General features: G+C 48.4%; 3 protein-coding genes across 3 annotated transcripts; 1 reads left to right on the top strand and 2 right to left on the bottom strand.

The window, feature by feature from the left end:
• Nucleotides 1–1,589: 1,589 nt before the first annotated feature.
• On the bottom strand, nucleotides 1,590–2,768 carry LOC113699539 (uncharacterized). Its single transcript, XM_027219906.2, has one exon. It carries the CDS (start codon nucleotides 2,766–2,768, stop codon nucleotides 1,590–1,592), a length of 1,179 nt encoding a protein of 392 aa, XP_027075707.1.
• An 11-nt stretch (nucleotides 2,769–2,779) lies between these two features.
• Nucleotides 2,780–3,838, bottom strand: LOC113699538 (uncharacterized). Its single transcript, XM_027219905.1, has one exon. The coding sequence runs from the start codon at nucleotides 3,836–3,838 to the stop codon at nucleotides 2,780–2,782; it is 1,059 nt and encodes a 352-aa protein (XP_027075706.1).
• A 15,038-nt stretch (nucleotides 3,839–18,876) lies between these two features.
• On the top strand, nucleotides 18,877–19,995 carry LOC113699537 (uncharacterized). Its single transcript, XM_027219904.1, has one exon. It carries the CDS (start codon nucleotides 18,877–18,879, stop codon nucleotides 19,993–19,995), a length of 1,119 nt encoding a protein of 372 aa, XP_027075705.1.
• Nucleotides 19,996–27,961: the final 7,966 nt, after the last annotated feature.

Here is a 27,961-nt window from a genome sequence, read left to right as displayed (position 1 = left end):
TGGGCCGCACATATTCCTTCATGGACTTCGCGCAGGACGTAATCACCTTCCTCGGGCGTCACGCACTTTAGCCAGGGGGACAAGTACGACCTCCTGTAGAGGGTTCCCCCGGCGTAGGCGTACTTGGCAGTTCGGAGCTGGATGCGTCGGGTCTCGGCTTTGTTTTCGGGGAGGTCACCCGAGTTGAGGAAGTCAACGAGGGGCGTCATCCAGGTGGCCGAGCTGTCTATAGCCAGGACCTGGACCTGATCGATACTTTTCTGCTTTAGCACCTCCACCAATACCTCTTTGCTCAGGTGGGCAAATGAGGAGGACGCCAACTTTGAGAGGGCGTCTGCTCGCTTGTTCTGGGACCTTGGCACCCGCTCGATTTCGAACGTTTCGAACAAGGCCACGGCCTCTCGTACTTTGGCCAGGTACTTCTTCATAACCTCGTCCTTGGCTTCGTACTCCCCAAGGACTTGAAGGACGACGAGCTGTGAGTTGCTCCTGACCTGGATCGCGGTTATTCCCATCTGGTGGGCTATCCGCAATCCTGTGAGCAGGGCCTCGTACTCGGCCTCGTTGTTGGACGCGGGGAAGTCCAATCGGAGGGCGTAGGTCAGTTCTTCCCCGGTAGGTGAAATGAGTAGCAGACCCGCCCCGCTTCCTTCCTTGCTGGAGGCCCCGTCCACGAACAACACCCAGGGCTCCTTCGGCAGCCGCTCCTCGTGTTGGGGGCTTAGCTCAGTTAGACTCAAGCTAGCCCCCTCAGCAAGGAAATCCGCTAAGGCCTGGGCCTTGATGGCTTTGCGGGGTTGATAGCCGATGTCGTGCTCGGATAGCTCGACAGCCCATTTGGTCATTCTGCCCGAGACCTCTGGCTTGGTGAGTATCTGACGCAAGGGTTGGTCAGTCAGGACTACAATGCCGTGAGCCTGAAAGTAAGGGCGGAGCTTGCGTGCCGCATGTACCAAGGCAAGGACCAACTTCTCGGCTGGCGAGTATCGTGTCTCTGGCCCCTGTAGAGCTCGGCTTACGTAATACACCGACCTCTGAGCCCCCTCATCCTCCCGCACCAGGACCGCGCTGACGGCCTCGTTGCAGGCGGATAGGTATAGGAATAAGGTCTCCCCCGGCTCTGGGGCTGTCAGAGATGGTAGCTCGGCCAAGTAAGTTTTTAGGTCGATGAAGGCCTTCTGGCACTCCTCAGTCCAGTGGAAGTCCTTCGGCGCTTTCAGTACTCGGAAGAAGGGCAGCCCCCGGACCGCGGAGCGCGAGAGAAACCTATTCAGGGCGGCCATCCTTCCTGTTAGCCGTTGGACCTCCTTCACGCTCCTCGGAGGGGCCATGTCCATGATGGCCTGGAGTTTGTCCGGGTTGGCCCGGATTCCGTCTCGGGACACCAGGAAACCGAGAAACCTTCCCGATCTGACCCCAAAAGTGCACTTCGTCGGATTTAGGCGCATCCGGCTCTTCAGTAGGATGTCCAGGACCTCCCGCAGGTCGGGTATGAGGCGCTGGTCAGTTCGACTTTTGACGATCATGTCGTCCACATAAACCTCCATGCTCCTGCCGACCTGGTTTTGGAATAACTTGTTCACCAGGCGCTAGTAAGTTGCTCCCGCGTTCTTCAATCCGAAGGGCATGGTCCTGTAGCAGTAGGTTCCCTCCTCGGTGATGAAGGAGGTCTTGTCCCGGTCCTCCTCGGCCATCTCTATCTGGTGATATCCCTTAAAGGCATCCAGAAAGCATAAAACGTCAAAACCCACAGTAGAGTCTACTAACCTGTCAATTCGAGGCAGGGGAAAGCAGTCCTTTGGGCAGGCTTTGTTAAGGTCTGTGAAGTCTACACACATCCTCCAGGTCAGATCCTCCTTCTTGACCAGGACGGGGTTGGCCAGCCAGGTCGGGTAGTAGACCTCCAGGATGATCTTGGACTCCAACAACTTGCCGACCTCCGCCCTGATCACTTCATTTCTCTCGGGGGCGAAACTCCTTTTCTTTTGGTTTACTGGCTTGAAGTGAGGGTCCACGTCGAGGTGATGGACGGCCAGGTCCGTAGGGATCCCGGGCATGTCATCCACCGTCCATGCGAAGACCTGGGAGTACTCCCTCAATAAGGCCTTCAAGCCTTCCTTCTCGTTCGCTGGCAGCAATGCCCCAATGCGGATGACCTGGTCGGGACGTTCCTTCCTCAAGGGGAACTCCTCAATCTCATCCTGGGTGCCCAGCTGTTGGGCCTCATCCCCTGGGATGTAGGGCTCCAAACAGGTTGTCTGGGCGACCACCTTCTCCTGCCCCCGGAGAGTGGCCAGGTAGCAAGCCCTGGCTACCTCTGGGTCGCCGCGCACCTCGGCTATCCCCCCAGGGGTGGGGAACTTGACGCTGAGGTGAAAGGTAGAGGGAATAGCCCGGAGGGCGTTCAAGGCAGGTCTCCCCAAGAACACATTGTACGGGGACGACTGCTTGACCACCACGAAATTAACGGGAACGATCCGACACTTGGGAGCCTGACCTACTGTGACCATCAGGGTGATCATCCCTTCCGAGCTGATGGGTGGTCCGGTGAAACCCACCAAAGGCGTCCGGACCGGGGTCAGCTGGTCATCCCTTAACCCGAACTCCTTGAACACGCGATAGAACATGATGTCAACCGCGCTACCCTGGTCGACATACACCTTTTTCACCCGATAGTTATTGGTGACAATGTCTATCACAATAGCTTCATGGTTCCCGGAAGCCAAGGGAACCGCATCCCTGGGTCCGAAGGTAATCTTCTCGTCCATGCGCAGACGCTTCAAGGAGTCGTCCCCTTCGGGGGTGGCCGCTTATTCTTCCGGGCTGCGTGACTGTCCCCCCCCGTGGGACCTCCCGCAATGGTGTTTATCACTCCCACCAGGTTCTGGGTATCCTGGTCGGGAGAGTGGTTCCGAGGAGCCTCCCGCCGCTCTGGACGGTCGCGACGCTGTCCCTCACGCCTATCCCCGTAATGGTTGCGCCCGAACTCCTGACCTGGTCGGCGTACGAACCGACCTAGAAAGCCACGTTGGATCAGGTCTTCAATCTCCTTACGCAGGGCCCAGCACCCCTCCGTGTCGTGTCCGACGTCACGGTGAAAGGCGCAATATTGGTCCTGGTTCCTTTTGTTCCGGGGCGTCCCCATCTTGGGCGGCCGATCTCCCAGCCCTTCCGCCTCCATGACGGCCAAGATCTGAGCTCTGGGCCGTGTTAGAGGGGTGTAGGTCTTCTCTGAGAGTGGTGGCAGAGCAGGGGTCTTCTCCTTCGAGAGCCGATCAAAGACATTTTTCTTGGCCGGGGCCTCCTTCACCTCCAGGGGGTTGGTCCGGCCTTTACGATCTCCGATCTCCCGATCTGACTCTTTCTTTAGGCGACCCGCCTCCTCCGCGTTGGCAGCCTCGTGAGCCCTGCGTAGGAGCTCTTCCAGGTTTACGGGAGGATTCTTGGCCAGATCGTAGAAAAGCTCCTCCACCCTGAGCCCGTTTGTGAAGGCGGCCATCACCACTTTTTCGTCCTTGTCCCTGACCTGCAAGCTCTCCGCGTTGAAGCGGGTCATGAAATTCCTCAGCGACTCGTCGGGCCTTTGCCTGATGGACATCAGGTGGGTTGCGTTCCTCGCGTAAACATTCGAGGAGACGAATTGGGCTGCAAACTGCCGGGCCAGCTCGGGAAAGCTCCGTATAGATCCCGGTTTCAGTCCCTGGAACCAGAGCCGCGCCTTCCCCTTTAGAAACATAGGGAAGGTCTTGCAGCGAACCTCATCCGCGGCGGTTTGCAGGCGCATATGCGTCAGGAATACCGAGAGGTGGTCTTCCGGGTCTGTAGAGGCATCGTACATCTCGATGCTCGGAATCTTGAACCTCCGGGGTAAGGGGTAGTCCTCTATCTCCCGGGTAAAGGGCGAGGTTACATAGTTGTTTTCGTATAGCCGGGGCCTCAAGATCTGCTCGAGTTCGTCCCGAGCAGGGTCCAGATGATCGCGGGGCCGGCTTTTGACAGACCGAGCAGGGGAATGCTCGAACCCATTCCGTGTGGGCTTCCTCGGAGAGGGGTCTCTGGGTTGGCTCCTTGCGGACCTGTCGCGGGAATATCTCTCGCTGTCCCCGACCACCGAGGCTCAGGGGCGGGGAGGAGTCCGGGGTCGCTTTCTCCTAGGGGGCTGGTCGCGCGACTCATCCTCCGAAGGATCAGGGGGTAACTCCTTCTCCTTTCCCTTGGCCTTGGAGGTCTGTGCACCCCCAGCCCCCTCTCCCTCCTTTGCCTGCCGAATTATATCCTCCAGCATGGGGAGATTCTCCGTCACGAACTGGAAGATCTGCTGCCTCCGTTCCCCTGAAAGGGCCGAGCCACCGACGCCCTGGGACGCCCCGGCCTCTTTCCGCTGGGACCCCTCACCGCCCCCAGGGCCGGTGCTCTCTGCCGTACGCTTGGATCGCGTCCGGGCCATCGACGCAATCTTACTTACCTTACGGTTCCCACAGACGGCGCCAACTGAAGAAGCGCAGAGCTTCCCCGATGAGAGCTGATCTGATCAGCTCGGGGTGTCGATGGGAGAGCTGATCCAAGACCTGCAAAACAGAGAAGATGAGCTAACAAAGGGGGTCCGAGGGTTGTCCCCGAGGGCGCTCCGACGGCCAAGTTAGTTTTCCGGTGAGTAAGGTTCACGGGAAGTAGCAACTGTCCAAAGTAAATTGTCAATAGTGAGCGTACCTTGTACAGGGGATGTGTGCTATTATTTATACTTGCGAGGGAGTCCGACCTCCGCAGGACGCGGGACTTGCCCGGTATAGATAGTACCCCGCACTCGGGGGGACTTCCTCCGACCTCTTCGGGCTGGACCTCCGCCTCCCCTGGGAGCCCTAGTTGGTACGGCCCAGGGCTGCTCCCAGGAGTCTGGGGGCCAAGGCCCAGCTCGGTTCCTCCCGGGCTGCCACGTGTCCGGGCCCACAACGGGGCGTCTGCAAAGAACAACAAGGCAACAACAGTAGAGCTGATACTTTCCTCTTTCTTTTTCTTTATTTTGTTAGAATGGAGCTAGTTTCTTAACAGTGTAGTAGTTAGGCGTAATTAAATCAATATTGATATATTTTCCATATTTAAGAACATTGTTATTTTTATGCATATGAGCAAAATTCAAAATCAATGCAAGTCGATGTTCTGCTATAAGAAACAGACCAAGGGGCTTCATCTTCTTCTCTCGACCTAAACCAACCACCATAATCAAATCTCACATTGCTGTTCTTTTTCCATTCTTCATCTAATTATCGGCCCTCCTCTTCTTTGGCGTGTCCTCCCCATCCCATCCCATCATCACAATACCCTCTTGTCTACTCCATATCTCAGAAACCCACTCAATGTGAAAAAGACACGTAAAATCAGAAAACAGACACAAATCATACTTTCGCTTCTTTCAAAGTTTCACAGCAAATAAGTTATGAAGTTCCACACCAATTAAGTACCATTAGGTGATCCTTCACTCAAGTTTGGTAATTAAGGAATGGGGAAGAGCACCTTGAAGACGAGAGTAACAGGAACACCAACTCCAAAGAGGAAAAACGGCATAACAAAGTCAGCAAGTGTCACTCCAAACCAAGGCGCGCGATTTATAGACGGGAAAGCTTTTCCAGCGTCGTCTACCAAAATCATCAGCTGCCAAAAACCCAAAAAAAAAAACAATATTTAACAACAAAATTATCAGCAATCCAAACCATACAAATGGGAAAAAAGTTTAAAAAAAAGACGAAGAAGAAGCTAAAGAGGGTGAGCAGGTGAGGGTGGAATGGCGGTGAAATTGCAGAGACGTACAGCTACAGTGAGACGGCGGAAAACGTCGAGAGACACAAGGCGTTGTTTTGGTGCGGTTGCCACGGGTGGTGTTGACCCGTCGTTACTGTCAGGCTCCTCCGCAGAGACTGAAGCGGTGATCTCTCCTCCTCCGCCTCCTCCTCCTCTAATCGCCGATGATTCTCTCCTCCTCGGAAAGTCATCTGAAGCACTCTGCAGTAGTGGCGTAGCTTCGCCGTCGTCGACTGCGACTGTTACCACTGCCGATGCCATACTGATGATAATACTATAATAGTAGTATTAGTTTCGCTTCTCCGGTTTGACTTTGACCTTCGCGCCAACTACAGCTGCTAAAGGAGCAATACAAAAAAGGTTACAGACCAGCGGAGTGCAACGAATAATTGGAAAATGAGGAGTGCCCATCGCCAAGTAATCCATAACGATTTTTTTTTAAAAAAAATCTTTGGTTTTCTTTAATTACAGTTTAAAGTTTAATTCGGTAAATTAAATATTAATAATCGAATTTCGACTGAATAACCCGTAATTCCATAATACTTAAAACTCTAGAAGCAAGTAAAAAAAATTGATTTAAAATAAATTAAGGCTCAAGAATGAATTTAATATCAGTATGTGATATTATTAAATAGTATATAATATCCTATCTAACATAAAATTCGATGATAATTCGGCTAGTAATTGGAAATTTAGAAATCAAATTTAATATTTATTCTCAAACTATTTTAAGATTTTTTTAAAAATTGGATATAAATCGGTTTTATCAATACCAAGATGTATATTGGATTGATCTGTCTCGTTTGACAAGTGAGTTGTTTGAGTGTTTGTCTAAAATTTTACTGTAATTTACTGTAAAAGTTTTTAAAAAATTTTTTGAAGTGTGTAAATTTTTGAATATTTTGAAATGTATAGTTTAAAAATTTTGAGAAAATTTTTGAGGTTATTGTATCTAAAATTTTTAAAAAACTTATAACAAACAAACTTAACAAAAAACTTGTCTGCCAAACAAGGCCTTTATTCTTGGTTTGAAAAATTATGGATTTTCCTCACCAGTAACCAACCACTTTACTTTATTTATCATTGGGTGAATTCAAACCCATGATGGTTTAAATCCATAACAAATTATGGATTTAAGAAAAGAAGGAAGGGGATGCATTAAATATTGTTCAAAAGATTAATAGCAAGGAACCTGATTTGTCATTGATGGGCAACTTATTCCAAGGCATCAGGACCATGCTGCATTCTTTTGATTCTGTTAAGGTTAGTCATGTGAGGAGGACCAATAATGTCCCCGCTCACATCATGTCTAAGTTAACGTTATCTTTTGAGGGAAGTAGGGTCTGGTTTGTAAATTTCCCCAAGCCGGTTACTGAGGCCGCTATTGCTGATTTGCAATGCAAGGATTTTCCCTTATCAAAAAAAAAAAAAGAAAAAAGAAAAGAACGAAGCACAGTAAGACGCGTGTCCTAGCCCCGGACATTAAATACCAGCTTTGAGGTGCCTGAGAAAGCATACAAGAGAACCCAACTTTTCCAGAACAGACAAATCTCTGATTCTGGGGGGTCTACAGGCAAGGCACGACATTTTCTTCATTTCTTGACGATGAAGTGTGAGACGCGGTTTCTTCCTCAGGTATAGTTTTCCAAGCTTTTGATGAATCATCGTTCTTTTTCTTCTTTCTTCTTTTTTTTTTCTGGGTTTTCCTTCAAGATCGGCTGAATATATACTTCTTCGTCTTTCAATGAGGATGCTCACCTCGGTCACCCCGCAAGGCCGAGGTGAACCCATTTCTTCTCTCATCAGAGCGTAATCATGACCTGAGCACGACCCCTGAGCTCGACCGGGTCCCTAGTCTACCACGTAGGCAGTCTCTGCTCATCAAGTTTCCACCTCAGCTGCACGCTAATGATGTCAACACCTTTGACATCGTCCAGAGCCAGTGCTTTATCTGAAAAGTACCGGATGCTTTTAATGGCTACTACGTAAAGCTCCCCGTCACCCTGCCCAGGCGGCTACAGTGTCAGAGTCAGACCTCCTGACAGGGAACAGAGCCGTAATACCAGGATGTGGGTCCCACCAGCATGAGCCCCCGTCCTACCTTTTACTTCCACTCTATAAATACTCTCCAGGCACTCTTAACAAGTAAGCACACTGTTCATTCTCATATACTACTATTTTCCCGTTCTCATACTAACTTGATCGTCGGAGTGATCCCAGGGGAGAAGCCCCGCCATCCATTTCGGACAAACAAAGATACCTCACCTCATCTCAGAAAGGACTGATTTAGGTCGGTCTATCTACCCACCAAAAATCACCTCTTCATTCAGCTTGCCCCCGCCATTTTAGGGCTGGGAGCAGAAGTATCCGCCGTGTACTGGGAAAACCGGAAGATACCCGCATTGGTTGCCCTTCTAGTGGCTTTGGCTGGGTGGGCTTGGTCGATTTTTAGCTATCGCCTCTTGGGCCGAAGCGAAGGAGTTGAGTTTAAACGAAGGTGTAAGTGCATTCCTGTAGGGTATGCTGGGGATGGGTCTAAGTGGGGCGACGCTCTCGGGATACTTGGGATAGGCTTCTGGAGCGTTCATGTCTGCTTTGCTTTGGTTGATTTCATAACCAAGCAAACTGAACATGGGTTTGAAAAGTCAGTGTTATATCCACTAATGTTTGCTGCCGTAGAGTTTGGGCATGGATTGTTCTTGGTTTTTGGGTGGGGTAGAAAATACTACTTCCGGTGCCTCGCGAAGGGGGATGAGCGGATAGTTCCAGTTAACTTTCAAGGCTGCCGTTTGATATACTGTCCACACTATAAAACTGGGGCGTGTAATATGCGGCCTGATGGTGCTGCTGATCCAGAAGCACAGTGGATCTTGACGCCTCCGGTCCAACGTCATGTAATAGACCTTACTAATCTATTGTTTTCATGTGTTGTGCTATGTAATAAGCGCTCTTGGTCTTGATACAGGGACAGGCAGTTGCAGCAGGAGGTTGGAGGAGGGGAGGTTCAATTAGCTGGAACAGGAGCAGGGCGAGGAGAGGCTGCGGATGTTCCTGCAGGAGGAAGACGTGAAGCCGAGGAGGTCCCAACTTGTGGAGCCGTAGAGATCCAGCAGCACGAGGAGGAAGAAATGGAGCCAGAGAGTGGAGCAGGAACGGGGGTACAAGGATGAGGAGGAAGGGATTAATACGAAAACAGCTTGTTTCTCATTTTCTGAGCTTTACTTTTTCTTTTTTTTTTTCTTTCCCAGAAACGATAGATGATTTTCTGAGCTTTACACCTACGGGAATTTTTGTGTTTTTGGTGGTAATGCATATTAGATGTGAAAATGCAACAGTATTTTCAGGCATCTTGGATGATCGTCGTTTGTAGCTGATTACTTGTAATCAATCTCGGACGTATCTTGAATTTTCGGTTTCAAACTTTTATCAACTTTTGGTGATCGTTGGACTAATGTTGTTTGATTTCTCGTTTTCTGATCTGATAGATGCAGTTTGTTTTTTCTCATGTTGGAATGAGTAGAATCTGATAGATGCATCATACTTGATTCTAGGGTTCGGCTAGAAGCATTTTCGCATTTCTTTGTTTGTTTGTATTTAAGAGCTTACAAGTTTTTATATAAATGATTTTTTAGCTAAGGGTGATTCACTTAAATCAGGAAATGCGAGAGAGTATTTTACCGCAACAAATAATTGGCGGTAAAAATTGATATATATATATTACATGGATACCATTACCGCAACAATTAGTAATTGTATATTTGTGATAGACATGTACATTGTGCAAGTTTATATTTGTGATAATTTTATTGTATATTCCCTGTAGAATAGAAGCACCAAAAGAAATTTAAAAACACGTATGGTATTTTAACATTATTCTTGTCCAAAAATTACCCCATAAGCTTTTTTATGAGGTTATCACATCATATACATGCACATGTATATGTACACGTGCATGTAGTAGACGGAAAAGATCTCATCCCCTAAAAGCTAATCAAGAATTCACCCCTCTCAATTTTACACTTCAAATGCACAATGACTTGTATTGTTCGCATGAAAATTTGTATAAGGTGCCAATTTTATTTATTAATGACTCGTATTATTATTATTATTATTATCATTATTATTAGTATTGAAGCTTTTGAGGAAGGGATAATTCCATATTGAGTCCACAGCATTTGATACTGAGGATGCTCACCTCGGTCACCCCGCAAGGCCGAGGTGAACCCATTTCTTCTCTCATCAGAGCGTAATCATGACCTGAGCACGACATCTGAGCTCGACCGGGTCCCTAGTCTACCACGTAGGCAGTCTCTGCTCATCAAGTTTCCACCTCAGCTGCACGCTAATGATGTCAACACCTTTGACATTGTCCAGAGCCAGTGCTTTATCTGAAAAGTACCGGATGCTTTTAATGGCTACTACGTCAGGCTCCCCGTCACCCTGCCCAGGCGGCTACAGTGTCAGAGTCAGACCTCCTGACAGGGAACAGAGCCGTAATACCAGGATGTGGGTCCCACCAGCATGAGCCCCCGTCCTACCTTTTACTCACACTCTATAAATACTCCCCAGGCACTCTTAACAAGTAAGCACACTGTTCATTCTCATATACTACTATTTTTCTCGTTCTCATACTAACTTGATCGTCGGAGTGATCTCAGGGGAGAAGCCCCGCCATCCATTTCGGACAAACAAAGATACCTCACCTCATCTCGGAGAGGACTGATTTAGGTCGGTCTATCTACCCACCAAAAATCACCTCTTCATTCAGCTTGCCCCCGCCATTTTAGGGCTGGGAGCAGAAGTATCCGCCGTGTACTGGGAAAATCGGAAGATACCTGCATTGGTTGCCCTTCTAGTGGCTTTGGCTGGGTGGGCTTGGTCGATTTTTAGCTATCGCCTCCTGGGCCGAAGCGAAGGAGTTGAGTTTAAACGAAGGCGTAAGTGCATTCCTGTAGGGTATGCTGGGGATGGGTCTAAGTGGGGCGACGCTCTCGGGATACTTGGGATAGGCTTCTGGAGCGTTCATGTCTGCTTTGCTTTGGTTGATTTCATAACCAAGCAAACTGAACATGGGTTTGAAAAGTCAGTGTTATATCCACTAATGTTTGCTGCCGTAGAGTTTGGGCATGGATTGTTCTTGGTTTTTGGGTGGGGTAGAAAATACTACTTCAGGTGCCTCGCGAAGGGGGATGAGCGGATAGTTCCAGTTAACTTTCAAGGCTGCCGTTTGATATACTGTCCACACTATAAAACTGGGGCGTGTAATATGCGGCCTGATGGCGCTGCTGATCCAGAAGCACAGTGGATCTTAATGCCTCCGGTCCAACGTCATGTAATAGACCTTACTAATCTATTGTTTTCATGTGTTGTGCTATGTAATAAGCGCTCTTGGTCTTGATACAGGGACAGGCAGTTGCAGCAGGAGGTTGGAGGAGGGAAGGTTCAATTAGCTGGAGCAGGAGCAGGGCGAGGCGAGACTGCGGATGTTCCTGCAGGAGGAAGACGTGAAGCCGAGGAGGTCCCAGCTTGTGGAGCCGTAGAGATCCAGCAGCACGAGGAGGAAGAAATGGAGCCAGAGAGTGGAGCAGGAACGGGGGTACAAGGATGAGGAGGAAGGGATTAATACGAAAACAGCTTGTTTCTCATTTTCTGAGCTTTACTTTTTCTTTTTTTTTTTCTTTCCCAGAAACGATAGATGATTTTCTGAGCTTTACACTTACGGGAATTTTTGTGTTTTTGGTGGTAATGCATATTAGATGTGAAAATACAACAGTATTTTCAGGCATCTTGGATGATCGTCGTTTGTAGCTGATTACTTGTAATCAATCTCGGACGTATCTTGAATTTTCGGTTTCAAACTTTTATCAACTTTTGGTGATCGTTGGACTAATGTTGTTTGATTTCTCGTTTTCTGATCTGATAGATGCAGTTTGTTTTTTCTCATGTTGGAATGAGTAGAATCTGATAGATGCATCATACTTGATTCTAGGGTTCGGCTAGAAGCATTTTCGCATTTCTTTGTTTGTTTGTATTTAAGAGCTTACAAGTTTTTATATAAATGATTTTTTAGTTAAGGGTGATTCACTTAAATCAGGAAATGCGAGAGAGTATTTTACCGCAACAAACAATTGGCGGTAAAAATTGATATATATATATTACATGGATACCATTACCGCAACAATTAGTAATTGTATATTTGTGATAGACATGTACATTGTGCAAGTTTATATTTGTGATAATTTTATTGTATATTCCCTGTAGAATAGAAGCACCAAAAGAAATTTAAAAACACGTATGGTATTTTAACATTATTCTTGTCCAAAAATTACCCCATAAGCTTTTTTATGAGGTTATCACATCATATACATGCACATGTATATGTACACGTGCATGTAGTAGACGGAAAAGCTCTCATCCCCTAAAAGCTAATCAAGAATTCACCCCTCTCAATTTTACACTTCAAATGCACAATGACTTGTATTGTTCGCATGAAAATTTGTATAAGGTGCCAATTTTATTTATTAATGACTCGTATTATTATTATTATTATTATCATTATTATTAGTATTGAAGCTTTTGAGGAAGGGCTAATTCCATATTGAGTCCACAGCATTTGATACTGAGGATGCTCACCTCGGTCACCCCGCAAGGCCGAGGTGAACCCATTTCTTCTCTCATCAGAGCGTAATCATGACCTGAGCACGACCTCTGAGCTCGACCGGGTCCCTAGTCTACCACGTAGGCAGTCTCTGCTCATCAAGTTTCCACCTCAGCTGCACGCTAATGATGTCAACACCTTTGACATTGTCCAGAGCCAGTGCTTTATCTGAAAAGTACCGGATGCTTTTAATGGCTACTACGTCAGGCTCCCCGTCACCCTGCCCAGGCGGCTACAGTGTCAGAGTCAGACCTCCTGACAGGGAACAGAGCCGTAATACCAGGATGTGGGTCCCACCAGCATGAGCCCCCGTCCTACCTTTTACTCACACTCTATAAATACTCCCCAGGCACTCTTAACAAGTAAGCACACTGTTCATTCTCATATACTACTATTTTTCTCGTTCTCATACTAACTTGATCGTCGGAGTGATCTCAGGGGAGAAGCCCCGCCATCCATTTCGGACAAACAAAGATACCTCACCTCATCTCGGAGAGGACTGATTTAGGTCGGTCTATCTACCCACCAAAAATCACCTCTTCATTCAGCTTGCCCCCGCCATTTTAGGGCTGGGAGCAGAAGTATCCGCCGTGTACAGGGAAAATCGGAAGATACCTGCATTGGTTGCCCTTCTAGTGGCTTTGGCTGGGTGGGCTTGGTCGATTTTTGGCTATCGCCTCCTGGGCCGAAGCGAAGGAGTTGAGTTTAAACGAAGGCGTAAGTGCATTCCTGTAGGGTATGCTGGGGATGGGTCTAAGTGGGGCGACGCTCTCGGGATACTTGGGATAGGCTTCTGGAGCGTTCATGTCTGCTTTGCTTTGGTTGATTTCATAACCAAGCAAACTGAACATGGGTTTGAAAAGTCAGTGTTATATCCACTAATGTTTGCTGCCGTAGAGTTTGGGCATGGATTGTTCTTGGTTTTTGGGTGGGGTAGAAAATACTACTTCAGGTGCCTCGCGAAGGGGGATGAGCGGATAGTTCCAGTTAACTTTCAAGGCTGCCGTTTGATATACTGTCCACACTATAAAACTGGGGCGTGTAATATGCGGCCTGATGGCGCTGCTGATCCAGAAGCACAGTGGATCTTAACGCCTCCGGTCCAACGTCATGTAATAGACCTTACTAATCTATTGTTTTCATGTGTTGTGCTATGTAATAAGCGCTCTTGGTCTTGATACAGGGACAGGCAGTTGCAGCAGGAGGTTGGAGGAGGGAAGGTTCAATTAGCTGGAGCAGGAGCAGGGCGAGACGAGGCTGCGGATGTTCCTGCAGGAGGAAGACGTTAAGCCGAGGAGGTCCCAGCTTGTGGAGCCGTAGAGATCCAGCAGCACGAGGAGGAAGAAATGGAGCCAGAGAGTGGAGCAGGAACAGGGGTACAAGGATGTGGAGGAAGGGATTAATACGAAAACAGCTTGTTTCTCATTTTCTGAGCTTTACTTTTTCTTTTTTTTTTTCTTTCCCAGAAACGATAGATGATTTTCTGAGCTTTACACTTACGGGAATTTTTGTGTTTTTGGTGGTAATGCATATTAGATGTGAAAATACAACAGTATTTTCAGGCATCTTGGATGATCGTCGTTTGTAGCTGATTACTTGTAATCAATCTCGGACGTATCTTGAATTTTCGGTTTCAAACTTTTATCAACTTTTGGTGATCGTTGGACTAATGTTGTTTGATTTCTCGTTTTCTGATTTGATAGATGCAGTTTGTTTTTTCTCATGTTGGAATGAGTAGAATCTGATAGATGCATCATACTTGATTCTAGGGTTCGGCTAGAAGCATTTTCGCATTTCTTTGTTTGTTTGTATTTAAGAGCTTACAAGTTTTTATATAAATGATTTTTTAGTTAAGGGTGATTCACTTAAATCAGGAAATGCGAGAGAGTATTTTACCGCAACAAACAATTGGCGGTAAAAATTGATATATATATATTACATGGATACCATTACCGCAACAATTAGTAATTGTATATTTGTGATAGACATGTACATTGTGCAAGTTTATATTTGTGATAATTTTATTGTATATTCCCTGTAGAATAGAAGCACCAAAAGAAATTTAAAAACACGTATGGTATTTTAACATTATTCTTGTCCAAAAATTACCCCATAAGCTTTTTTATGAGGTTATCACATCATATACATGCACATGTATATGTACACGTGCATGTAGTAGACGGAAAAGCTCTCATCCCCTAAAAGCTAATCAAGAATTCACCCCTCTCAATTTTACACTTCAAATGCACAATGACTTGTATTGTTCGCATGAAAATTTGTATAAGGTGCCAATTTTATTTATTAATGACTCGTATTATTATTATTATTATTATCATTATTATTAGTATTGAAGCTTTTGAGGAAGGGCTAATTCCATATTGAGTCCACAGCATTTGATACTGAGGATGCTCACCTCGGTCACCCCGCAAGGCCGAGGTGAACCCATTTCTTCTCTCATCAGAGCGTAATCATGACCTGAGCACGACCTCTGAGCTCGACCGGGTCCCTAGTCTACCACGTAGGCAGTCTCTGCTCATCAAGTTTCCACCTCAGCTGCACGCTAATGATGTCAACACCTTTGACATTGTCCAGAGCCAGTGCTTTATCTGAAAAGTACCGGATGCTTTTAATGGCTACTACGTCAGGCTCCCCGTCACCCTGCCCAGGCGGCTACAGTGTCAGAGTCAGACCTCCTGACAGGGAACAGAGCCGTAATACCAGGATGTGGGTCCCACCAGCATGAGCCCCCGTCCTACCTTTTACTCACACTCTATAAATACTCCCCAGGCACTCTTAACAAGTAAGCACACTGTTCATTCTCATATACTACTATTTTTCTCGTTCTCATACTAACTTGATCGTCGGAGTGATCTCAGGGGAGAAGCCCCGCCATCCATTTCGGACAAACAAAGATACCTCACCTCATCTCGGAGAGGACTGATTTACGTCGGTCTATCTACCCACCAAAAATCACCTCTTCATTCAGCTTGCCCCCGCCATTTTAGGGCTGGGAGCAGAAGTATCCGCCGTGTACTGGGAAAATCGGAAGATACCTGCATTGGTTGCCCTTCTAGTGGCTTTGGCTGGGTGGGCTTGGTCGATTTTTAGCTATCGCCTCCTGGGCCGAAGCGAAGGAGTTGAGTTTAAACGAAGGTGTAAGTGCATTCCTGTAGGGTATGCTGGGGATGGGTCTAAGTGGGGCGACGCTCTCGGGATACTTGGGATAGGCTTCTGCAGCGTTCATGTCTGCTTTGCTTTGGTTGATTTCATAACCAAGCAAACTGAACATGGGTTTGAAAAGTCAGTGTTATATCCACTAATGTTTGCTGCCGTAGAGTTTGGGCATGGATTGTTCTTGGTTTTTGGGTGGGGTAGAAAATACTACTTCAGGTGCCTCGCGAAGGGGGATGAGCGGATAGTTCCAGTTAACTTTCAAGGCTGCCGTTTGATATACTGTCCACACTATAAAACTGGGGCGTGTAATATGCGGCCTGATGGTGCTGCTGATCCAGAAGCACAGTGGATCTTGACGCCTCCGGTCCAACGTCATGTAATAGACCTTACTAATCTATTGTTTTCTTGTGTTGTGCTATGTAATAAGCGCTCTTGGTCTTGATACAGGGACAGGCAGTTGCAGCAGGAGGTTGGAGGAGGGGAGGTTCAATTAGCTGGAGCAGGAGCAGGGCGAGGCGAGGCTGCGGATGTTCCTGCAGGAGGAAGACGTGAAGCCGAGGAGGTCCCAGCTTGTGGAGCCGTAGAGATCCAGCAGCACGAGGAGGAAGAAATGGAGCCATAGAGTGGAGCAGGAACGGGGGTACAAGGATGAGGAGGAAGGGATTAATACGAAAACAGCTTGTTTCTCATTTTCTGAGCTTTACTTTTTCTTTTTTTTTTTCTTTCCCAGAAACGATAGATGATTTTCTGAGCTTTACACCTACGGAAATTTTTGTGTTTTTGGTGGTAATGCATATTAGATGTGAAAATGCAACAGTATTTTCAGGCATCTTGGATGATCGTCGTTTGTAGCTGATTACTTGTAAACAATCTCGGACGTATCTTGAATTTTCGGTTTCAAACTTTTATCAACTTTTGGTGATCGTTGGACTAATGTTGTTTGATTTCTCGTTTTTTGATCTGATAGATGCAGTTTGTTTTTTCTCATGTTGGAATGAGTAGAATCTGATAGATGCATCATACTTGATTCTAGGGTTCGGCTAGAAGCATTTTCGCATTTCTTTGTTTGTTTGTATTTAAGAGCTTACAAGTTTTTATATAAATGATTTTTTAGCTAAGGGTGATTCACTTAAATCAGGAAATGCGAGAGAGTATTTTACCGCAACAAACAATTGGCGGCAAAAATGGATATATATATTACATGGATACCTTTACAGCAACAATTAGTAATTGTATATTTGTGATAGACATGTACATTGGGCAAGTTTATATTTTTGATAATTTTATTATATATTCCCTGTAGAATAGAAGCACCAAAAGAAATTTAAAAACGCGTATGGTATTTTAACATTATTCTTGTCCAAAAATTACCCCATAAGCTTTTTTATGAGGTAATCACATCACATACATGCACATGTATATGTACACATGCATGTAGTAGACGGAAAAGCTCTCATCCCCTAAAAGCTAATCAAGAATTCACCTCTTTCAATTTTACACTTCAAATGCACAATGACTTGTATTGTTCGCATGAAAATTTGTATAAGGTGCCAATTTTATTTATTAATGACTCGTATTATTATTATTATTATTATCATTATTATTAGTATTGAAGCTTTTGAGGAAGGGCTAATTCCATATTGAGTCCACAGCATTTGATACTAAGGATGCTCACCTCGGTCACCCCGCAAGGCCGAGGTGAACCCATTTCTTCTCTCATTAGAGCGTAATCATGACCTGAGCACGACCCCTGAGCTCGACCGGGTCCCTAGTCTACCACGTAGGCAGTCTCTGCTCATCAAGTTTCCACCTCAGCTGCACGCTAATGATGTCAACACCTTTGACATCGTCCAGAGCCAGTGCTTTATCTGAAAAGTAGCGGATGCTTTTAATGGCTACTACGTAAGGCTCCCCGTCACCCTGCCCTGGCGGCTACAGTGTCAGAGTCAGAGCTCCTGACAGGGAACAGAGCCGTAATACCAGGACGTGGTTCCCACCAGCATGAGCCTCCGTCCTACCTTTTACTCCCACTCTATAAATACTCCCCAGACACTCTTAACAAGTAAGCACACTGTTCATTCTCATATATTACTATTTTTCTCGTTCTCATACTTACTTGATCGTCGGAGTGATATCAGGGGAGAAGTCTCGCCATCCATTTCAGACAAATAAAGATACCTCACCTCATCTCAGAGAGGACTGATTTAGGTCGGTCTATCTACCCACCAAAAATCACCTCTTCAATTGGCGCCGTCTGTGGGAACGAGAGTATTGCTAAAATTAGATCCACGCACTCCAGAAGCGGAAGAGTTCCCTCGACCGGGGCTGGGCAGACCTCGGGAGCCCAGCAACATCGCATCTCTGAAGAACAAGGGTCCCAAAGGACCCAGCCCAACGAGGACGCCATCGCCAAGATGGCCGAGTTCGTATCAGACAACTCCAACATTTTTGAGAAACTTGGGTGGTACCTTAAAAGGCAGGGGAAAGAAAAGGCCGAATCTTCCAAGAGGAGGCCGACGAAATCCCCTGAAGTGCCTTCAGGTGAGGACTCCGATGAGGGGCGCCTCTCTCGGAGTACTTCCAGGCGTACCTCTTCTAAGGCGACCTCCAAAATTGCTTCTGTCTCCCGGGCATTTTTCCGGAACCAACTTGAAAAACGAGCTGAGGACCCACCTCGGCGTCCTGGAGGCTTAGCGGCCGACTACATGAGGGCTCCGCCCTTCACTGATGACATCAACGGGGAAATGATGCCCCCAAATTTTAAACTCCCAAACTTGTACTCCTACGATGGCTGAGGTGATCCCGAGGATCACCTCCGCGCCTTCATCTTGGCATTTCGACTCTACTGCGTCCCCAACGCCGTGATTTGCCGAGCTTTTCCTATCTTCTTACAAGGGAAAGCCCGAAAATGGTTCTGGGGCTTGGAGCCAAGGAGCATTTTCTCGCTGGACGAGTTGATAGACCGGTTCATTCACCGCTTTGTATCGTCTCGCTCAATTACGAAGACTTTAGCTTATCTCTTGAACCTGCAGCAGGGTCCCGGCGAGTCACTGCGCTCGTACGTGCAGAGGTTCAATGAGGAAAATGTGCAGATACCTGATCAGAATGAGCAGGTAACTATAGCTGACTTCACCAACGGGTTGATTGCGGGGATCTTCAATACTGAGATACATCGGAATTACCTCCGCACACTTCGGGAACTCTGGGAACGAGTAGACCAGGGAATCCGAAATTAGGACTTAAATCGCATGAAGCGAGAAGCCCAGGCAGCTCGTACGGGGCAAAACCTCCAGAGGAAAAAAGACACCGGCCGAGGTGAACCAGACCCAAGTGGCTCATCGAACCAATTCCGAGACCGCCGGAGTGTTTTCGACCGGATCGTGAAAGGCAGATCGTCCACCTCGGACGCCGAGCTGACCCCGCTCAATTCTAGCCGGTCTCACGTCTTGGCGGTGATGAGGCAAAATCACCTCGGTCGGACCCCTCCTGAGATCCCGAGGAGGAGGGATAGGAGGAACTCCAACCTTTATTGTGCCTACCACCGAGATGTCGGACACGAGACCGAATACTGCAACGATCTGAAGCGAGAAATCGAGAACCTGATCCGCCAAGGACACTTGAAGCAATTCGTCCGCAAGGATGGAGCTTACAACCGAAGCGCCTCCCACCGGAAGAGTCGGGGCCCTCGCCTAGAAGACAGGCGGAACACCAAGATCCATTGCCGAGAACCCGAAGACCGCAGGGAGGATCAGCGCCCACCGCGCGACAGATCACCGGGTTACGGCCCTAACATTGTCGGGGTGATCAACACGATAGCAGGTGGCCCAACGGGAGAAGACAGTCAGAACTCCCGAAAACGGACATACCGCCAGGACGGCATGGAAGCGGCCGAGCCAAGTTCTCGATTATCCGTAGTGATCACCTACGGTCCCAACGACCCTGTCCCTGCCGCCTCCAGCAATCACGAAACTCTCGTGATTGAAGTCCTCACTAATAACTACATAGTAAAAAAGGTCTATGTCGATCCCGGAAGCTCGATAGACGTCTTGTACTACCGAACTTTCGAAAGTTTAAAACTGACCAGAGAGCAACTCACTCCTGTCAGAACCCCCCTTGTCGGATTTGGGGGACACATCGTCCACCCGGAGGGCGTGGTGACCCTGATGGTGACTGTCGGGTGTCATCCCCGTTGCCGAACTGTGCCTGTCAGCGTTACGATGGTCAAAGCAGACTCTCCCTATAACATGCTGATAGGCCGGCCCACGCTTAACGCTTTGAGAGCTGTTTACTCCACCTACTACCTGAGTTTCAAATTCCCGACACCTGCGGGGGTGGCCGAGGTGATCAGCGATGCGAACGCCGCCTGAGAATGCTACCTCGCCACCATCCAGGCCGCGGTCACCCCACGGATCGCATCAAGGGGTGAAGAAAAGAGGCCAGCGGTCCTCTCCATAGACAGTATCGATCCTCGGAAGGGAGGAGAGCCTAGCAGGTTTGAGCCCGGGGATGAGGTGGAGTAAGTGGTCTTGGATGAGTCAAGACCTGACCAAGTGGTCCAAGTGGGGGCCGGACTCCCCTCGCCCCTGAAGGAAGAAATGATCCACCTGATCAAGGACCACCGAGACATCTTCGCGTGGTCCGCTGATGAAGTGGTCAGAATGCCACCCGAACTCATGATTCACCAGCTCAACGTTAATCCACAAGCCCGCCCTGTGAGGCAGAAACGAAGGCACTTCGGCCCCGAACGCAGCAAGGCCATATCCGATGAGGTCGACAAACTCTTGCCCGCCAAAATGATTCACGAGGTCCAATACCCCACCTGGCTGTCTAATCCAATCATGGTCAAAAAGGACACCGGTGGATAGAGAATGTGCGTGGATTTCACCGATCTCAACAAGGCCTGCCCCAAACACTGCTACCCTCTGCCGAGAATAGATGCCCTCGTTGACTCGGCGATAGAACATGAGATCCTCTGTTTCCTAGATGCCTTCAAAGGATATCATCAAATAGGAATGAGTGAAGAGAACCAAGAGAAGACGGCGTTCTACACCGACCAAGGTGTCTATTGCTACACTACCATGTCGTTCGGGTTGAAAAACGCCGGGGCCACCTATCAAAGGCTAATCAACCGACTCTTCAAAGATTAGATCGGCCGCAATGTGGAGGCCTATGTGAACGACATTCTCGTCAAAAGTTTAATCACTTCGGCCTTTCTGTCGGATGTGAGGGAGGTTTTCGGCGTCCTACGGGACTCGAGGATGAAGTTAAATCCCAAGAAATGCGTCTTCGGCGTCACTTCAGGAAAATTCTTGGGATATTTGGTTTCCCGCCAGGGAATCGAGGCCAATCCCGACAAGGTCAAGGCAATTCAGGACATGTCCCCACCTCAGAAGCTCCGAGAAGTCCAGAGGCTAAATGGACGCCTGGCCGCACTGAACCGCTTCCTGTCCCAATCTGCTAAGAAAACTCTGCCCTTCTTTAAGATGCTGAAAAAAGTTGATCAGTTTGCCTGGACTGAAGAGTGCCAGGCTGCCTTCAACAAGTTGAAACAGTACCTGCACCACCTACCCACTCTTGCTTCACCTCGGTCCGGAGAGAAGCTTTACCTCTACCTATCCGCAGCCGACGAGACTGTCAGTGCTGTGCTCATCTGAGATGAGGGCACTCAAGTGCCGGTCTACTATGTCAGCCGAGTTCTCCGCGGGCCGGAGACTCAGTACACCCAGGTCGAAAAACTCGTACTAGGGCTAGTCCACGTAGCTCGGCGGCTGAAGCCCTACTTCCTGGCTCATCTCATTTCCGTTAGAACAGACCAGCCTATTCGGCAGATATTGGTGTGTCCCGAGACTTCCGGACGCCTCACCAAGTGGGCTGTCGAGTTGGGAGAATATGATCTGTCATATGAACCACGTACTGCCATAAAGACTCAAGCTTTGGCAGACTTCCTAGCCGAGCTCACCTTCACGGAAGGTCGACAATCCACATCCGCCATTGCTGAGGTGTCCACTCCACACCTGTGGACGTTGTATGTAGACGGATCCTCTAATGGGGACGGCAGTGGAGCAGGACTGCTCCTGGAGGGCCCCCATGGGGAAGTGTGCTCGTATGCTCTCCGCTTTGACTTCCCGGCCACCAATAATGCAGCCGAGTACTAGGCCTTGATCGCTGGACTCCAACTGGCCCGCAAATTCGGTGCCCAGCGAATCCACGTCCGCAGTGACTCCCAACCGTAGTGTACCAAGTTCTTGGTGAATATGAGGCCAAGGATGAGACCATGCAACGGTATCTCACCAAAGTTCACCAACTTACCGCGTTCTTCCAGTCTTTTGAAATCCAAAAAATTCCCCGCTCCTAGAATAGGCGAGCCGACGCTCTGTCCCGGCTGGCTTCCATATCATTCTCTGACCTCAACAAGACCGTCTTTGTGGAAGTGTTAACCGAGCCGGGATACCCGGAAGAAGTGGCCTATCCCGTCCACTCTGGAGATATTTGGATGAGCCCGTTCATCCTCTTCCTAGGTCAGGGAGTCCTCCCCGAGAACCGAGTCGAGGCAAGAAAGATACAACGCAAAACTGCTCGGTAAGCCCTCCGCGATGGGGAGCTGTATAAGCGCTCCTACCTTGGCCCGTGGCTGAGGTGCGTTATGCCCGAGGAAGGATGCCAGGTTCTCCATGAGATACACGAAAACTTGTGTGGAGCTCACGTCGGGCACAGGATGTTAGCCAAGAAGACTTTGCTTCTCGAATATTTCTGGCCTTCCGTCAGACAAGATACCCAAGACCTTGTTCTCGGCTGCCCTTCCTGCCAGGTCCACGCCCCCGAGCACCACCAGCCCTCAAACTTTATGGTTCATATCACTTCACCCTGGCCATTTGAACAATGGAGGACAGACATCTTAGGTCCCTTCCCCAAGGCCGTCGGGAGCTATACTTTCCTGGTAACCGTTGTGGATTACTTCACCAAGTGGGTTGAGGCCGAGCCTCTAAGGACCATCACCGGACTGGCATTTAAAAAATTCTTTTGGAAATGCGTCGTTTGCCGCTTCGGCATACCCCAAGTTATCATTTCAGATAATGGGAGGCAGTTTGCCGAGAACCCATTTAAGAACTGGTGTAAAAACCTCGGCATCAAACAACACTTCACTTCGGTGGGCCACTCCCAAACCAACGGTCAAGCCGAAAATTTCAACCGAACTCTCTTGCATGGCCTCAAGACCCGACTACACGAACTGGATCATCTTGGGTGGAAGAACCCCCAGTCTCTTGTGGTTTTATTGGACCACGCCGAGGTCAGCCACGCAGGAGACCCTCTTCTCCTTGACCTACGGGATCGAGGCTGTCATCCCTGCCGAAATCTTCACACCCAGCTCTCGGCTAATGGCTTATGCAGCCGAGGTGAACGAAGAAAAGAGACAGCTCGATCTCGACCTCGTCGACGAGAAAAGGGACATCGCCTCAACTAGGATAGCCTCCTACAAGAACACTCTTGCCCACTATTACAATGCCCGCGTCAAACACCATCGATTCCAGCCAGGAGACTTGGTTCTCAGGAAAAACTCAGTCAGCCGAGCTGAGCCACAAGGGAAATTGTGCCCAAAATAGGAAGGCCCTTACAGAGTTGTAGAGTCTAGTCTTAGTGAATATTGTAAACTGAGCTACCGAGATGGCTCTCTAGTGCCGAGAACTTGGCACGCCGAGAACCTCAGATTGTATTATGCTTGAACATTTCATCAAGTTATGACTTCAGCTGTTTTGTTATTTTTCAACACGTCCGTTATTAAAAAATAAAGGGGACAAGCAGGGGTCGAAGTAAGAAATTAAAAGTGCCGAGATGAGAAGAAATAGAAATTTCATTTAATAAAAAGAGGCATTACATGATTACAAAACTGAGATCGGGAGTGCTATTAAGCACCTGCCACCTCGGCATTCTACCTAAACACTTACGAGCCTAGACCCCCGTCTCGACTCCCTCCCCCATTTCGGCTCCCTCCTGGGCAGCCTGCTCGCCGGTCTCTTCCCCGTCGGGGTGAAGCTCTTCTTCCCCTCCTCCGTGCTCTTCGCCGACCTTCTCGCCAACATCTCCCCCAGCTTTTTCTCCTTCATCCTCCTCGAACACCCCGTCGAGCTCGGACAGCCACTTGTTGAACTCATCCCGGACTTCGGCCAAGTTCCTTCCAGCTTGGAGACCTTCGGCCATCCGATCGCACAACTCCTTGGAGTCCTTGTTGTAATTGGCATGGTTCCTCAAAGACTCCAAAGCTTCGGAGGAAAGGTGGGTTGCGGCCTCGTCTATGGCTGATGTAAAGTCAAACATAAAGTTCGGCGTGATTAGTTGGCCGAGGTCCTTGGTGAAGGTTTCGGACTTCCGGAAAGCCTCCACTGCCGAGGCTCCGGCGCTATCGAGGGCTTGTTCATGGGACTTTTTCACCTCGTCCCCCCTCTTCTGCTCTTCCTCGAGAGCCGACCTGAGACTATTGATGGTAGTTTCGGCCTCCTCCTCCTTCGCCTCGGCTTGTTGAAGTCGTCTTTGAAGCTCCGCCTTCTCGGACTCAGACACTACCAGTTTTTTCTCCAACTTGGAGATCTGATTTTGCAACTTGCCGGCGTCCTATTCCTCGAATAGGGCACAGTATCGGTGCGCCATCTCGGCCATAAAGGCTGTATTGGAGGCGGTGGTCACCATCACGCTTTGAATCACTTCGGCCGGAGTGAGTTTCCTTGTGAACTCCACGTCCCTCGGCAGACTTGACTGCATCACCAGCTCTTGTGCTACCCGAGGGTGGGTACACCTGTCATTGACCGAAAGCTTTCACTCCGGACACCAATGAATGCCGAAGTGGGTCTTATCTTTTCCGGGAAGCACAGGGGGGCTGTGAAAGCGGTTCCACAGGGAAGTCCCCGTGACCGCATTGACCGGAGCATTCAATTGTTTACCTCGGTCGTGAGGATGCGGAAGTGCCGCAGTAACTCCGAGGGGCACCCCTTCCGGCACAGAAGAGGTGGATCCCGTGGCTGCGGCGGTCGAGCTGCTCTGGGCGGCCGTGGCTGGAGTGATTGTAGCAGCCGAAGTTTTGGACAACTGCCCTTGTGTCTTTTTTTTCGGCGGGGGCGTTGAGGTCTCGCCAGAGCTCTTCCTCTTTGACCTCTTGGCCACCTCAGCCGAGCCCGATGTGATGATGTCGGATAGTTTCGCCACTGCACAAAAAACAAACATTATTATTTGCCACAATTGAAGTGAAAAGAAAGCCATGAAAGAAAAATTACAAGGTTTCGTAAGTTTAGTGGAAATGAAGAGAGGCTTGTCGGGATTGAGTAAGGCTCGGCTAATTCCCCCATCAACCAGCACGGCTTCGGGGTAGTCATAGCTGAACAGCCGAAGTCCAGACCCCATCAACTTCTGGAAGGACTCCTCTTCGTGGTCCCCCGCTGAGGGGTCGGCCTTTGATTTAATGGGCCTCCACCAAAAACCTCAAGGGAAGTCCACGGCTGGAACGAAAACGAAGTCACGCTTCCAGTTCTTTATCGAAGAGGGAGCACCGACCACGAGCTTCGGGATGGTGTTGTTTCGATTGCAAATGTAGAACCACCCCTTATCCGTTCCGTGTGCCTTGACAGTGTAGCATCGGCGAAAGAGATCCACAGTTGGAGTCACCTCTTGATGTCGACACAACATCTCGAATCCCACCAAGATGCGAACCGCGTTCGGGGTGAGCTGAGTAATCCTCAAGGCGAAGTGACGGAGGACGTCCCTGAGGAATCTCGACGTCGGCATTCTCAGCCCTGCCTCCAACTGTTGGAGGTAGATAGCCACAGTACCCATCGGGGGCTTATCGGCCGAGTCATTCGACCCAGGTGACGTTACGAGATACCCCGACTTGAAGGGGTATTTCTTTATCATCTTTTCGGCCCTGTCTCTTCCTATGCGACTTCTAAACTTCGATATCTGGCCGAAGTCAATCTTGGTGACATCCTTTGGGGCAACTGGCTCCAGTACGCCCTCATCTTGGGGTATTGAAGTTCCGAGGTCGGTATTATATTCAACCTCGGAACCATCCTCGCTCATCGCGGATGAATCCGACCCCGAGGCTGTCCCGGTGACCTCCTCTGCTGATTCCTCCGCAGCACTAGACGTCAACCCCTCTGAGTTGGACGAAGTCATTTCTTCTGGCTCCTCCTCGGTCTGGTAGCTCGGTCTCACGGTCTCCTTATGGGTTTTAGCCGTTTTGGCCATGTGTGAAAGATGAGATGAAGAGAAAGATACTTACTCTTGACTACGGAATAAGGCGGAGCTGATAACTTCGGCTGTGATCTCGGCTGACAGTACTGACCTCGGCAACACTCACGAATTTTGCAAGACTCAGGCGAAACTAAACAAAAGTGATGGGCCATGCGATGAAAAAGACCCCCTATTTATAGGGTTTTGGGGGAATCCGAAGAGGCAGCCAGAATGGGAAAAGGCGGCCAGAATGCGAAAAGGCGGCCACGTTCGAATTCAAAACGCCGTGTCCCTCTCTCTCTTCATTAATGGCCCGTCCTTTCGACTGACACCCCCTCTTCTTTCCACGTCTTATCAACTGACTCGCCTACGTGTTATGCCCCCGCATCTTCCGGAGCAGTTTCAGGACCCCGGCCTTTGATGACTTCGGCACAAGGAAGCCTCGGTACCTCCCTGGCCCGGAACTCCCGGGGCTTGGGGGGCTTATTGAGGATGCTCACCTCGGTCACCCCGCAAAGCCGAGGTGAACCCATTTCTTCTCTCATCAGAGCATAATCATGACCTGAGCACGACCCCTGAACTCGGCCGGGTCTCTAGTCTACCACGTAGGCAGTCTCTGCTCAGCAAGTTTCCACCTCAGCTGCACGCTAATGATGTCAACACCTTTGACATCGTCCAGAGCCAGTGCTTTATCTGAAAAGTACCGGATGCTTTTAATGGCTACTACGTAAGGCTCCCCGTCACCCTGCCCAGGCGGCTACAGTGTCAGAGTCAGACCTCCTGACAGGGAACAGAGCCGTAATACCAGGATGTGGGTCCCACCAGCATGAGCTCCCGTCCTACCTTTTACTCCCACTCTATAAATACTCCCCAGGCACTCTTAACAAGTAAGCACACTGTTCATTCTCATATATTACTATTTTTCTCGTTCTCATACTAACTTGATCGTCGGAGTGATCCCAGGGGAGAAGCCCCGCCATCCACTTCGGACAAACAAAGATACCTCACCTCATCTCAGAGAGGACTGATTTAGGTCGGTCTATCTACCCACCAAAAATCACCTCTTCAGATACCATCTTTAATTTATGGAAGTATATAATATGTATGTACCGAGGAACGTCTGCCATTGCTGCTGCGTTCGAGTGGCAGAGGAGAGAAGGAATGAAGTTGTATACTGCGCGTGTGGAGGGAGAAACGGATTTACAGTAGAGAGAGAGTGCAGAAAGAAAATGACAGAGAGGGGGGTGTCGTCTTTGTGTAGTGCGAGAGCGCGCGCGCGGGAGGTGAATTTTATAGTGTGAAGTACATGTATGGAAAGGAGAATTAGTAGTCCATTAAATTGTTGGTATGGAAAGATTTTGATCAAGTTTGATGATGCTACTAGTCTTCGCCACGTGTCAAATGCAAAGAAGAAGATATGCGTTAGTTTACAGGTGATTGTGGCCTCCATAGACACATCTGCATGTACCAACAATGGGAGGAGTGGTGGGGTGCTAACTGAGTGGCTGAGTCTGGTAGCAGCCTGAGCGCCTGGTTACTTGGCCAGGCTATTTATTTACCTAGCATTACCTTTATATTGAGATTTTTTTTGTTTTATATTCTTTGGATTGGCATGTATATTAGATATTAGGTTAAGCTTTTGACTAGAAATTTTTGGCATGCATTTCAAGCTTATTTTGAATTTGAATTGTCTTCGAAGTTTTAATGAATTTTACAAATTATGACCACAACTCTGATGATTAGTTAGTTTAGTAGTTAATTTATGATGAAAACTTATTTGATGGTCAAAAGTCAATGCTAGTAATAGTTTCATAGCTGCTGAAATTTTTTGTCCTAAAATTAAAATGTAATTACGAATCGATTACATGTATCTATAAAAGACATACCTATAGTATTTTTAAAGCCGCATAGTTTAAGTGAACTCTTCGCAGAAAATGAACTTCCCAAACCATGACTTTTTGCCAATATTATTTGATTCATAAATAAAACGAAAAAAATGAAAATGAAAATGAAAATGAGGAATCTTAAATGGTGAGACCTAAGTAGTACACGTGTTAAGTTAGATTTTAAGACTGTGATAATGATAGATTCAGATATTCTTTCTCTGTAGTGTCCACG

This window comes from Coffea arabica, chromosome 7c, assembly GCF_036785885.1.
Source record: "Coffea arabica cultivar ET-39 chromosome 7c, Coffea Arabica ET-39 HiFi, whole genome shotgun sequence".
Classification (NCBI taxonomy): domain Eukaryota; kingdom Viridiplantae; phylum Streptophyta; class Magnoliopsida; order Gentianales; family Rubiaceae; genus Coffea; species Coffea arabica.
Note: the sequence above shows the minus strand (reverse complement) of the source record. Positions and strands in the feature narration are given on the sequence as shown.